Source organism: Argentina silus (genome assembly GCF_951799395.1).
Source record: "Argentina silus genome assembly, chromosome: 12".
Lineage (NCBI taxonomy): Eukaryota > Metazoa > Chordata > Actinopteri > Argentiniformes > Argentinidae > Argentina > Argentina silus.
The window spans coordinates 19,302,704-19,317,581 of NC_139666.1; the positions used below are offsets into that span (position 1 = coordinate 19,302,704).

A 14,878-nucleotide genomic window follows, 5' to 3' on the forward strand; every position below is an offset into this window, starting at 1 on the left:
CACCCTCTTCTGTCTATCTATCTATCTATCTATCTATCTATCTATCTATCTATCTATCTATCTATCTATCTATCTATCTATCTATCTATCTATCCATCCATCCATCCATCCATCCATCCATCCATCCATCCATCCATCCATCCATCCATCCATCCATCCATCCATCCATCCACAGATCAGTATCACAGTAATGGGGTATTTCAGGGGTAAACAGGGGGTCACTCTGTCTAAAAAAAACTCCACTGTCCACTCCACCATTTGTGTGCTGCTAACCTTACGAACCTTCACATTTAGGAGCCGGTGACCTGGTGACCCCTGACCCCGCCCCCCTCCCAAGCCACTGACCCTCTGCCGCTGTTGTTTTTAACCTGCCAGGCTGTCATGTCCACAGCCTCACGCAGCCGTTAGCCATGGCAGTTTTGCAATGTCATGCTGTTTGTGCTGCTGCTGCTGTAAAAAAAAAAAAAAAAAAGAAAGTAAAAAAAAAAAAAACACTCTGTGTGGTGAAAACAGAAACGAGGCTAAGACAAAAGGAACCCTGAGGCTGCCTCCCAGCGAATACGCAGCCGGATGTGGCTGTGGCGGCGGCGAGTGTGTGTGTGTGTTTTTCGTTTCATTCATAATTTTGTGTTGTCTGTCCTGTTCCTGTTCCTGCTCCACTCGCAGATCTATGGGCGTGGGTACACACACGGGCTGCAGCTGAAGGCAGTAATCTATGGAGCCCTCGCGGCAACAACACGCTCTGATGTTTTTTTACAATGTTTTCTGTTGTCTGTGCGCATCTGATTTACAGCGGCTGGCATATGGCTGGGGGGAGTGGTGAGGAGACGCTAAATATACATCCCTCATCTGGACACAGGCCCTGCCGACAGAGGTGACTGGCTCCTGCAGACGTTCCCCTCGATCTGTCTATCTTTATCTCCTCGTCCCCTAAGCGCTGTCTGCCTCCTTGTCCTCCTTGTGCTTCTCTCCTCTGCCTCCTTGTATTTTTGCCACGACCTCTCTGTCTCCATGTCTCCTCTCTGTCTCCATGTCTCCTCTCTGTCTCCTCTCTGTCTCCATGTCTCCTCTCTGTCTCCATGTCTCCTCTCTGTCTCCTCTCTGTCTCCATGTCTCCTCTCTGTCTCCATGTCTCCTCTCTGTCTCCATGTCTCCTCCATGTCTCCTCTCTGTCTCCATGTCTCCTCTCTGTCTCCATGTCTCCTCTCTGTCTCCATGTCTCCTCCATGTCTCCTCTCTGTCTCCATGTCTCCTCTCTGTCTCCTCTCTGTCTCCTCTCTGTCTCCATGTCTCCTCCATGTCTCCTCTCTGTCTCCATGTCTCCTCTCTGTCTCCTCTCTGTCTCCATGTCTCCTCTCTGTCTCCATGTCTCCTCTCTGTCTCCTCTCTGTCTCCTCTCTGTCTCCATGTCTCCTCTCTGTCTCCATGTCTCATTTCTACTGTAGCTCTCTGCTTCTGTCTCCTTCCTTTCCTACCTTTCCGTTTCCCCCACCACCTCTATGTCTGTTTCCTTGTCCAATGTCCTTGTCTCCTACATCTCTGTCTCCTTGTCTCCTACATTGCTGTCTCCTTGTCCCCTACATCTCTCTCCTTGTCTCCTACATCTATGTCTCCTTGTCTCCTACAGTACATCTCTGTCTCCTTGTCTCCTACAGTACATCTATGTCTCCTTGTCTCCTACATTGCTGTCTCCTTGTCCCCTACATCTATGTCTCCTTGTCCCCTACATCTCTGTCTCCTTGTCCCCTACATCTCTGTCTCCTTGTCCCCTACATCTCTGTCTCCTTGTCTCATACATCTCTGTCTCGTCTCATACATATCTGTCTCCTTGTTCCCTCCATCTATGTCTCCTTGTCTCCTACAGTACATCTGTCTCCTTGTCTCCTACAGTACATCTATGTCTCCTCGTCCCCTACATCTATGTCTCCTTGTCTCCTATGTTGCTGTCTCCTTGTCCCCTACATCTCTGTCTCCTTGTCCCCTACATCTCTGTCGCCTTGTCTCCTACATCAAAACACACCACACGTAGAGAACTGCCAGGCACTTGTTTAGATGAATACACTAACCTGCATCTGGATTCAAAATCCTGAATATCTTTAACTCAAACAACACTGAACAGATTGTGCGTGTGTGTGTGTGTGTGTGTGTGTGTGTGTGTGGGAGAGTTTGTAAGTGAGAGGGCGAGCAGAGAGAACAACCAATTGAGGTAGTGTATGAGCAAGAGGTCTGAGATCAATCCCATCACACACACACACACACACACACACACACACACACACACACACACACACACACACACACACACACACAGCCTCCTACTCATTCCGAGCCCACGTAATCCTATTCAGATCAATTCAGGACAAACTGGAAGCCCCCCCCACCCCCCCTTCTTTCCTCTCTCCCGCTTCCTCTCTGAGTCCTGTGAGTCACTCACTTAAAAAAACATCTAAGCAATGAGCATTGATCTATACCCATCAGCACTACTATACTATAATGTGTGTGTGTGTGTGTGTGTGTGTGTGTGTGTGTGTGCGTGTGCATGCGCGTGTGCGTGTATTAAAGAGAAAAAGAAAATAGTTTGCTTCCCTCCCTCTAGCTCTGTGGCTGCCACCGGCATCTATCCTTAGAGGAAGTCTTACTTGGGATGATTGTGATGTCGTTGTTTCACTCACTTCAGACACATGTCCGTGGAAGTGACTCTGGGTAGGAGTGTACGCTAAACCATCTTCATCCAGTCAGTCTTCCTCTCCAACAGATTCTCTCCAGACAGAGTCTGACAGAGGCCCATACATCATAGTCATTGTGACCAAAGACAATGCATAATTATGACAAATGACTGATGACGGTATTATGGAGTCTGCATATTATATGTATTCATATCTGTTTAATCAAAGATGGGTTGGAGGGGGGGGGGTTAGGGCACTACGATTTCACACATGTGGCTTCATATACTGTATCTGTGTGGCCTGGGCTTCACATCATTTGTTGTGGAGGAAATATTCATGAATACATAAGTTATCTGTGCTTGTCTTCTGCTTATATAAACATGTTATCTGGCTTCCTCTTCCGGTCAGATAGACATGCTATATATCGCTAGCTCTGCTTGAATAAATATGTCTCCCGCCTCTTCTTATGAGCATATTAAATAAATATCTGTCTCACTGACCCGTGAAATGAGAAAACCTCAGTAATTTAAAGTGTCAGTGTTACAAAGGGTAAAGAGACATAAGAGAGAGAGAGAGAGAGAGAGAGAGAGAGAGAGAGAGAGAGAGAGAGAGAGAGAGAGAGAGAGAGAAAACAGACAGACAAACAGAGAGAGAGAGAGAGATGGGGAGAGAGAGAGAAAGAAAGAGAGACTGAGAGAAAAAGAGAGAGAGAGAGAGAGAGAGAGAGACAAACAGAGAGAGAGAGAGAGAAAGGAAGAGAGACAGAGAGAGAGAGAGAGAGAGAGAGAGAGAGAGACTATTGTATGAGATTGAAGGTTGTTGTGATTCTGAAAAGAGTTAAACACCCATGCAGGCGTAATCTATACCATTAAACCCCTTACATGAACCGTGACCCGACAGTCTATCTTAGCAATGCAACATGAGTAAGATAGCTTTTCTCACAGCCTTTGATATCTTTCTGATACAAACCCACACATCCCTGCCTAGACCCTATGTCACATCAAAAGATTAATTTAGAATAGATTATGTCCATTCCAATGAGTTAGTTAAATGAAGTAATCAAAACTGTAATCACCAGTGCACCGGCTCGATACGGGGGCATGCAGTCATGTCCAATAACACAGGAGATCTCAACCAACACACGCCGCCTTTCTGGGCCATTCCGCCAGCGATCAATCAGAGGGAAAATTAACCAGAAGAGAAATTTCAATTTCGCTTTTACTGTATTGATTGGAGAATTGAATCAATTAAGGCTGACACCGTCAGATTAAACGAAACAATCCATATATGTAGGAGAGCTCCTCCCATTCAGACAGCCTGGTAACACTTTAACCTCCAATAGAAAATGAACGAAAATAAAAGGTACAAAGGTTTATTGTTGACGTTTGCACTTTCCTCATGAAAGGTCACATGAATAGGATGAAGACATTTAACAGGCTTCTCTCAGCATTCGGGGGCTAATTTTAGCCCAAGGTTGGGGATATCGCTGTAATGGACAGCTAACTGTAGCCCATGGTTGAGGTTAGGGCCTAAACAGCTAACTATAGCCCAGGGTTGGGGATAGGGCCCTAGGCAACTAACCTTGGCCCAGGGTTGGGGATAGGGCCTAGACAGCTAACTATAGTCCATAGTTGGGGATAGAGCCCTAAACAGTTAACTGTAGTCCAAGGTTGGGGATAGCACCTAGACAGCTTTCCATAGCCCATGGTTGGGGATAGTGCCCTAATGAACATCTAAAGCTAGCCAAGGGTTGGGGATAGCGCTTAGACAGCTAACCATAGCCAACGGTTGGGGATAGCGCTTAGACAGCTAACCATAGCCAACGGTTGGGGATAGCGCTTAGACAGCTAACCATAGTCCAGGGTTAGGGATAGCGCACCAGACAGCCAGTGTTGACATGGCCAGTGTAAACAGGGGCTTTGGCTCTGTGCCTGTTATGACTAGGGGACTCTGAGTGGCTTATTCTAGCCTTCACCTCTGGTCTTGTTTTCAACATTGTGTCATTGTGTGATCCTACACAAGCTAACGCTAACCCTGAGAGCCAATGCTAATCTGCCTGGCTAAGCCCCTGACATGACACTTCGTAAAAACAAAAAAAATATGTCGCCCCCCTGCCAGCTCAAGACCATAAATTACAACAACAGGATCACAGTCGGATATCCCAAAAACATCAAAACAACAACAGCGGCAGAACAATACGCTTCAGACACCCCTGGCTGTGGGTGTAATCTGTTTTGCAGCTGGATAATGAGAAGGGGCTGGGGGTGGGGGAGCAGGGGTTTGGGGGGTATAATGACACTATAGGCTGCTGTTCACTTGAGGTGGGGGGGCTTGTGTTGGGGGGAGCGGAGGGGGGGGGGTCTGATCCCCTATCATTTCCATCCCCTGAACCTAAGCTTATCTCATCAGATGGGATATTCTAATCTTCTTTATGAAAGATTATGAAACCAATCGTGGTCTGTGGTCGGGATGGAGATGTTGGGGGGGCATGCATTTTGTGACTCAGCGATTGAGGAAAGGATTCAGTGTGTGTGTGTGTGTGTGTGTGTGCGTGCTTGCGTGAGTGTGCGTTTGTGCAGTGTGTGTGTGTGTGTGTGTGTGGGGGGGGGGGGTCTGGTTTAACTGGGGAGCATACCCACAGGCAGCCTGTATTACACCATTACACCCACATCATCCTAAACAAGCTATACAATTTTACCGTACCTTATGTTTCAATCAATAATCAAGTTTACTATCTGTCTGTGGACCAGGTGAGGCTGGTGGAGGTAGAAATCGGAGGACGGGCTCATTGTAATGCATGAAACGGCATCAGGAATGGTATCAAACACAGGTATTATCGACACATGTATTTGACACCGTTCCTCATTCCATTCTTTTGCATCCGTCCTCCGATTTCTACCTCCGCCAGCCTCCCCTGCTGTGGGCCCAAATGTTTATCTCAACTGTACACCACCGCGTCAACTTCCATCAACATTCTACAACATCTGGAGCTATCTAAGTGCGGTATATCACCATGTTGTGAGCCAGTCCCCCTCAGTGACAGAGCACCCCCATCCTGGACTAAATAAATAAAACCATAACGCCCTAATGGGCTAATACTAGGGGGGCTCCAAGCAGGTCTGTTTAAGGCCTTGTAAATCAGGGTGTGATGGGCCTTTAATTACCTCCTAAAATTAATGCACCGGGGTGTGGAAAATGAGAAGTGATAAATATGTATGTAGTTACCTAGGAGCCGGGAGGAGGACGCGGGCAGGACCAGATGGGTTCCCAGGTACGGACTGATGGCATGCAGTTTACGGACCTTATCGAGATTGTATGGACTCCCTGATTTGCATTTCCTTAGTGGAGTGGTTTATTTAAATGAAAATAGACCCCCCCTCCCCCTTCTCTACCTCCCTGAAAGCCATCCTCCACGGCTCATTTCTATCGATCTATCTGTCTATCTGTATATCTATATCCATCTATCCGTCTATCTGTATGTCTGTCTATCTATCTATCTATCTATCTATCTATCTATCTATCTATCTATCTATATATCTACAGTTCAGGTGGAGGGATTTTTGATGAGAGAGGAGGAGGTCTGTTACTGGTTTGGCCCTCGTTACTGTGGACTATTAGACACATTCTAGACGTTTCTGCCATTCTGACCATAGACTATGAGAGGCACTGTTTATAAACATCATTACCATAGACTATCAGAGACACTGTCTATAAACATCATTACCATAGACTATCAGAGACACTGTCTATAAACATCATTACCATAGACTATCAGAGACACGCTCAAGCTTTGCTTGCTCCTCCATCATGTTAAAGGTCAAGAGGGATGTGTATAGTGCAGGGGAGGCTGGTGGAGGTAGAAATCGGGGGACGGGCTCATTGGAATGCATGGAACGGAATAAGGAATGGGTTCTCCAGTTAATGAACCAGGTTCTAGGAGATTCCAGATAGTCTCTCCAAGCATTTTCCTCTACAACTGGTGTGAAAATAAATATGAAAAAAAACAAAACAAAAAAAAACATCCGCCTTATTCAAATCCTATCCTATCCCATACATTTGTGCCATGATTCATCCAATTGAAATACAAAAGACCCTTTGAGACTGATCACGGTTGGGAAGAGAAAGGTGCAGAGAAGGGAAAACTCATTCAAATGAAATACAGGCAGGATAGCCTAACAGGCAGTGACTGGCTGACTCCTACACCGCAACTCGAATCAGTAATTCAGTGGCTGTAGGGGGTGGAGGAGGGGGGGGGGGGAGTCAGTTGGGTGAAGTTCATTGCATGATTTGATCCCATTTCCAAAGCACCAGTCAAATCAGTGCTATTGGTGGCATAATTGACCCGTTTGGGGCACAGTGTAATTGACCTTGCTGCTGAGGACAGAGTTGACTGACGCTGATCCAGCAGAAAGGCTTAAAGTGGAATCGAGGGGGGGGGGGATTTTCAACATCTCATCTTCATGTCACTTACTCTAGGCTAGTTACGGTGGTGAGCCGGTATGATAGAGGTGGAAGCAGCGGAATGGAGGCCACTTAGTGGGAATATGAGATCAGTACATATGATAGGTTTGGCCATCTTTATAAAGTGCTTCTTTATTGTAGTTTATCCATTTAGAAATGACTATGTTCAGTGTGGGCATTGTTGAAACAGCCTAAATATTAAATATGTTCAGGTCATGTTCGTTGGCAGCAACGGTGACTATGGTGTCTGACAATAGTTGGTGACTAAAGATTCTCAGCAGGTGTCATCAGCAACCCCCTCTCCACTCATTCCTGGAAAATCTGCGTCGGTGTATCACCGTCGGAGAGCCAGAAAAAAACATGACCTTACATCACCGTGCCTGGTAGCAGGGTTTTTCATAAGCCTCTACCACCTCCCTCTCCGGGATGAGAATCCGGGATGGGGAGGCAGAATTTTGGGTTCGGTCGCGAGCGCCCTAATAACAACCAACGCGATAGCCAGTCCGGTGCAGCGTTGTCTTCATCATATACGCACATCGCCAGCCACTGACGCACCAAGATCAGGACAAACGACTCTGCGTCATCATAAAACAGAAATATATAACCATATTTGGGTCATGATTTTCTGTTTTCGCGTTAGGGGGGCTGTGCGCTCTCTCTCTTTCTGCTTTTCTGTATCAGTGCTGTAGGCCACTTTAGAAAAATACGCATTAGGACAGGCTGGATCTCCAGAACATCGACTATAGGCTACCCAGCCGTCGCCGGGTTGCCTCCCTCCCTTTGCACACAGTGTGTGAGGGCAAATATAGGCTACCTACGCATGCAGATACAGATACAATAGGCCTAGTCGGAAACGCTAGAGGCACTATTGCTGTACGGCTGGGAGCCCGAGCGCATTAAAAATAGACCAGTGGGCGCGCGCGTTACGTAACAAACTACGCTGCGCGCCTTGCCTTCATCTCACACACACAGTTGTTTACAATTTCACAGTTTAATAATTCTGCGCTAGCTAAAGGGGAAAAGGAAGAGAGAGGGTGAGGGGAACTAGGGCGATCTAAGCTATGCACAGACTCGTTGAATGTAGGGTAGGCTGCGTGCGACGCAGTGGGAATATCGAGTTTTCCCTGCGTCAGAGGCGCTCCCGCAGGCCTATGACAGATCGCCGCAGTCTGATCTAGGTGATGCTTGTTTACTTCTGAAGTTGGAGGGCAGAGGCTGGGAACGGTCACCCTACCCTCTTCTGTGCCTCGGTCACGTTGTAAGTCGCAGTTAATGCAATGTTTACGTTACGCGCATGTGGATTATGTGGTTACCCAACCATTATACGAGTTATTCGCCCCACTAAACGTTATTCAATAAATAATAATTCTAATAACAGTTGTTTTTATGAATAATTCATTATTATACATATATTATTAATAATATAGATGATCCTAATGGTTATGATTTAAAACATTAAGGATTGTTTTCGAGAGTGTCATGCTTAAGACTTTACCTACTTGATGTCTTAATGACACAAATGTCAACTTTCCACACAGCCGATACGGTGGACGTATATGTCAGTTTATACAACGGGTTCGATACAAATGTGATCTTGCAAAACTGCGTTCCAAGCCATGCATTTGATATTAGAACGGCTATGTTTGAGCATCTTCGACTATTTGCTAGACACAATGCATGAACCAAATAGGATAAAACTTGAACTTGCCAAATTAAAATAACAGTTTATCTTATGTTTTAAAATACATACGTAGCACAGGGAGAAGAGTAGCCTACCCGACATAAGTGGGTTATGTATATCTGCATCATAGATGGATGACAGGACTCTTAAGTCCAACAGTACCCTGGGCGAGGCGGAAGAGGGCAGAGTGTGTCTAGTGGGAGGGCTTTCTCTCCCTCTGACGGGGTCGTTTCACTATCATTCAGCCTTCTCCACCAATGGGCCAAATGAGCTCAGTAAATAGGCGGATTTGCAGGTACGCCCCGTTGGCGCGCGCCGCCCAGTGTCAGTGTGTGTATTTTCTCCCCTCCCCTTCTTTTTTTTTTGTAGCCAAAGCTCGATGTGTAGAACGTCACATGTTGTTTCTCTCTTCACTCCGGTCACTTAGCGATATGTGTTATTTACTGTTAAACTGCTACAGAAGCCGAACGCACAGCCGGCTCTTGGAGTGAGACGGAGGCGCCGAGAGGCACGGAACACAGTAAACCGACTCCATCTCCAGCGTTCGAGAAGTGGATATAACAAGTTAGGTAAAGTGAGAGTTGTTTTTTTTATGAACGGAAGAATGGCTAGTCCGCCAAACACGGGAGGACCCTTGGTTTCCAACAACGCGAACATTAACAGGAACACCATACGGAAATGTGGATACCTCAAGAAGCAGAAACACGGACATAAGCGCTTCTTCGTTTTGAAAGAATCCAGCGAGGGTTTCCCATCCCGGCTGGAATACTACGAGAGTGAGAAGAAATGGAAAAACAAGTCGGCTGCGAAGAGGGTTATTCCTCTGGACTCTTGCCTCAATATCAACAAGAGAGCGGACGCAAAACACAAACACCTCATCGCACTCTATACCAAGGACGAGTATTTTGCCGTGGCGGCAGAGAACGAGCAGGAGCAGGAGAACTGGTACCGAGTATTATCGGATTTAATGGGCGAGGGGAAAGTGTACGACGGCTCCGCATCCAATTCCGCTTCCTCGCTGGTGGGGTTTGATGAGGCGAACTACGGTATGATTACGCCGGTTTCAGCCGCTTACAAGGAGGTATGGCAAGTTAACCTAAAATCCAAAGGGCTTGGGCAGAGTAGACATTTAACCGGGGTATACAGACTGTGCTTATCCAGCCGGACTATAAGCTTCGTAAAGCTGAACTCGGAGGTTGCGTCCGTCAGTTTACAGCTGATGAACATTCGGAGGTGCGGCCACTCTGACAGCTTTTTCTTCATCGAGGTTGGCCGGTCGGCAGCCACGGGTCCTGGGGAACTATGGATGCAGGCTGATGACTCGGTGGTGGCGCAGAACATCCACGAAACTATCCTGGAGGCTATGAAAGCAATGAAGGAGCTCTCGGAGTTCCGCCCGCGCAGCAAGAGCCAGTCGTCGGGCACCAACCCCATTTCCGTGCCCACACGCCGGCACCATAACAATTTACCCCCGAGCCAGACTGGGCTCCTCCGACGGTCGCGCACAGACAGCATGGCTGCGACATCCCCCGTGAGTAAATTCACGTCGTGTCGGATACGCACGGCGAGTGAGGGAGACGGCACCATGACGCGACCCATGTCGGTGAACGGGAGCCCCCTCAGCCCGGGGGTCCATCGCACACTCTTGGGGAGATCAAACACCATCACCGCCCGGCCCTGTCGGACATTTGAGCTGTCCTCCCTCCAGCACAGCAAATCCATGTCTATGCCCGTGTCCCACTCCCCACCCACGGCCACCCCCAGCCCAGTCAGCCTGTCCTCCTGCCCAGAGAACGGCGCCCCCCGCCCCTCCAGCTGCAGTGCCTCCATCTCAGGGTCCCCCAGTGATGCTGGCTTCATCTCCTGTGACGAGTACAGCTCTAGCCCTGCCGACGCCCGGGACCACCGCCTGCCCCTGAGCCTCCGCAGTAACACCCCTGAGTCCCTGAGCGCTGACACGCCCCCCTCCAGCGACCTCCACGGCTACATGGTGATGGAGCGCCACCACCAGAACGGTTACCGACGCCTACCCGAGCTGGACAAGGCATACCGGAAGCGCACATACTCCCTCACCACCCCCCGCCAGCAGAGGGCGCCACCCCAGGTCTCCTCCGCCTCTCTGGACGAGTACACGCTCATGAGGGCCACCTACACCAACAACGTCGGCCAGCAGTCGGGCCGCAGCTCTCACAACGCCTCGCCGAAAGTGACCTATCCGGAGGACTACGGCGACGTCCAGATAGGCTCCACCGGTCACCTAGGAGACAGCGGCTACATGCCGATGACCCCGGGCGTGGCCCCCCCCCAGATGACGATGACAATGACGGGGGGCAAAGGAGACGCCTACATGCCCATGAGCCCCATGTGCGTGTCGGCCCCCAAACAGATCATCAACCCCCGCTCGCACCCCTCTCCGGTGGGGCCGCTCCCCCGCACAGACTCCCCCGGCAGCGTGTCCCTGGAAGACAGCGGCTACATGCGGATGTGGTGCGGGGCCAAGATGTCGGTGGAGAGCTCGGACGGGAAGCTGACCAATGGCGAGTACCTCAACATGTCCCCCGTGGACCCCCTGGTCTCGCTCACCCCCCCGGAATACTTCCTCAGCCCCGTGGCGGGGGGCGACGCGGCCCCCCAGCATCGGCAGCCTTACGCGGTCAGCTCTCTGCCCCGCTCCCTCAAGGCCCACCCCCAGCGAGGCGGGGGGCCCACAGACACAGACCAGTACGTTCTGATGAGTTTACAGAGGCAGAGGATAGAGGAGGAGTCCAACTACTGTCCCATCTCCCCTGGGGAGGGGTCTGGGTCCGGCTCGGCCCCGTGGCCTCTCAGAGCGGGCCGGGTAGAGGGTGGTCCGATCCACCGGGGGAGGGTGAACCGGCCCACCCGCCTGGCTCTGGACTCTCTGAGAACCCTGCCTTGTATGAGCGAACACCCACTCCCCTCGGAGCCCAGGAGCCCGGGCGAATACATTAACATCGACTTCAGCAACGCCACACGGTACCCTCCCGTCTCCATCGCCGCCGCCGCCGCCATGGCGACAGAGAGCCCCGCCTCTTCGCTGGAGAGTCGCTCCCCGCCGCCCTCTGACTACGTCAACATCGACGTCAGCTCCTCCTCCCCCTCCTCTCACGCCCGCTCTCCCAAACCAGGGGATTCCCTCTCCGCAGCTCTACTGGAGCAGACAGCGCTGCCCTCGTGTCCCAGACAGAACGACAGAGACAAGAGGGAGGGGGAGGAGGAAGAGGAAGAGGAGGAGGAGGAGAGGCGGGTAGAGGAGGGATACCCTCTCCAGAATCACGTAAGCCCAGTGTGCCTGGCTGTCCCGGTGAAGGATGACTACACAGACATGACCTTCAGCCCTCTCGCCCCTCTACCCCCGGCACTGTGCCCCGCGGACACCAACCCCCTCCCCACCAGCCCCACGGCCTGCGTCCAGAGACTTACCCTGGGGGGCGAGAGTGTGGGGGCCCCCCCCCCTGTCTCCGTCGAGGCCTTCCTCCTGGGGGGTCCCTCCCTCTCCATCCCCCCCACCGCAGACCCTGACAGAGGGGCCAAAGTGATCCGGGCGGACCCCCAGGGGCGCCGGCGGCACAGCTCGGAGACCTTCTCCTCCACCACCACGGTCACGCCCGTGTGCCCCTCCTTCGCCCACGACGCCAAGCGCCACAGCTCGGCCTCGGTGGAGAACGTGTCGCGGCCCGCCCGGAGCTCTGAGGGCTCTGATGAGGAGTACGGCAGCAGCAGCAGCCCCATGTGCCGGGAGACGTCGACGGGCTACCAGAACGGACTCAACTACATTGCCTTAAACCTGATGGAGGGCAGCCTGGGGGGCTGCAGCAGCAGCAGCAGTCTGGGGGGCTGCGAGGGGCTGCTGAGGTTCAAGGCGGCGTGCGGCTGCAAGGGGGGCATGAACGGCTTTAACGACAGCCCCTACGCCAGCATGGGCTTTAAGGAGACAGCCACAGCAGTGAAAGGTGAGCCAAAGGTGTGTGTATGTGCGTATTTGCGTGTGTCTCTGCGTGTTTGCATGCTTATCGTGAACCCATTCATTCATCCAGGCAGTCATTCATAGTAGGTGTGTTAGGGCTGCTGTAAAGATATGGGCTGTAGGGATGGCAACTCATTTATTTTGCAAATCCACCGCTCGCTATGCAGCATTCCTCGTGTTCTTATCAGACGCTGTCGTCAATTTGCCCTACTAAAGCAAACATCGTAATAACACCGGGGAATATTGACTGCCACTAGCAGCTGCGTGATAGGCATGTTGCGGCAGCGTGCTACGCAGTCAGTGTGTTTTTCCCCTCTGTGCATGGTCAGACCGTCCCCACCGTACAGCCTGTACTCCCGTATCGATTGTCACTGAGCGTGGGCGCTGCTGCGTGATAGCAGCTCTCTGTCACTTCACTGGAGTGGAACAAAATAAACTGCGCTGCGCAGGCAGAGATTATTGCAGACACTGGATGCGTTCGACTGGGTTTAGGATTTGATATCATGTCACTGTTGACGCGTGTTGGTCGATTGTCCTAGATTGAGAGAATGTTTCTGAACGTCATATTATTATTATCGGGTTATGTCCGAAACATGCAATCTTATGAGATGCAGATAAGAGCCGTTTTCTATATGGCATTAACGACTATTTGAATTGACTATCATTCCAAAACATGTTTTTGAAACTATCCAGTCCTTATCCGTTTATAAATGACAACACCCCCCGTCATTTTGTCGGCTACTAGACACAACGAAATAACACCCTCCGTTATCTCTTGATTTGAGCATCTTATCAACACAGGCGGATGCGACGACCAGGCTACGTGACAGAGAAAGTTGGGACAGGGCTACGTGTACATAGTAGCCTCGCCTGGCAAACAGAGCACGGTAGTAAAGTACGCATAAAGCTGTGATGTTTGGATTGGATTAGGAGTAACTCGTCACACCCATACAGCACAGCACATCACATCACACCAACAACATCAAGGCGAGAGGGGAGGGAAAATACGCATGATGTCGTGAAATAATGAATAAAAGGCGCAATATAGGCTACTGGTTCGATTGATCGCTTACGCTCCAGCCTCAGCCATTGCTCCCTGTGACGCAGCTGTTATTTTGGACCAGACTACGCTATCCCAAATGCAGGGGGGGGGGGGGGGTGCCTACGTAGACTGGTAGAAACCCCCAGAACAAAACAACATATCAAGGGGGTTCAGTGACGCACACATTTGTTCTCTGATAACATCTATAATAAATATGTGCTCGAGTTTTTCATTTTGATGTTTAGGACCTTTAATGTTATTAAGAGCTATTAAAAAATGAACATGGTTCAGTCAGAGTAATCCGTTTTGGGGGGCAGTTCCTCCACATCGTATCCCACTACCCACGATTAATCCCGGTGCGTAATTTACCAGTATCCTCATTTGATTGGCGACACCAAAACATAACCTTTGACCTCATTATGTGTGCAGTAGCATCCAGCATCCCATACAACAGCGAAGGGCTGTTTATGAAGCTGTTACCATTGCAGAAATGTGTTTCAAGTCGTGTAGAGACGCATAGGACACATGATGCGTGCACACTGATGGTGAAACAGAAAAGTGATATTTACAGTCAGTGGTTTTGCAGTGTTGGTTATACAACCCACTGACTTAATGAGTGAAATACCCCTCTTTCCCTCCCTTCCTCTCTCTATATCCCTTCTCTCTCTCTTGCTGAGTGCAGACAGTGTGCAGGGTCTCCCAGAGCAAAAACAAGTGAGTCAGTTGTTTATCAGTTGTCAGGTACTGGGTTTCAGGGCAGGAATGCAGGCGGTGTGCAAAGGTTGCTGGGAGAGGTGAATGCTCACTTGTTTTTCTAACCTGGTGGGATCGGCTTGGGGGATGGGAGGGTGCCTTTGTTTTTTTTTTGTACTGTGAGGAACTTCACAAAACAGACCATAGAGTGTGTGTAACACAGACACACACACACACACACATCAAAGGGGCTGTGTACTGTCTATGTTTGGGCTTCTTCCTTTAGATATATTATTCCTGTATTGTGTGTGTGTGTGTGTGTGTGTGTGTGTGTGTGTGTGTGAGTG

The 14,878-nt window shown here is 50.1% G+C and overlaps 1 protein-coding gene across 1 annotated transcript in view; it reads left to right on the plus strand.

Annotated features, from left to right (window-relative positions):
• Nucleotides 1-9,265: 9,265 nt before the first annotated feature.
• The window catches only part of irs2b (insulin receptor substrate 2b), an 11,563-nt gene continuing 5,950 nt past the window's right edge, over nt 9,266-14,878 (plus strand). Inside the window, exon 1 of the mRNA XM_083682148.1 lies at nt 9,266-12,782. Coding sequence (XP_083538274.1) covers nt 9,401-12,782 — 3,382 coding nt within the window. The 5' untranslated portion in view covers nt 9,266-9,400. The remainder of the gene's footprint in view (nt 12,783-14,878) is intronic.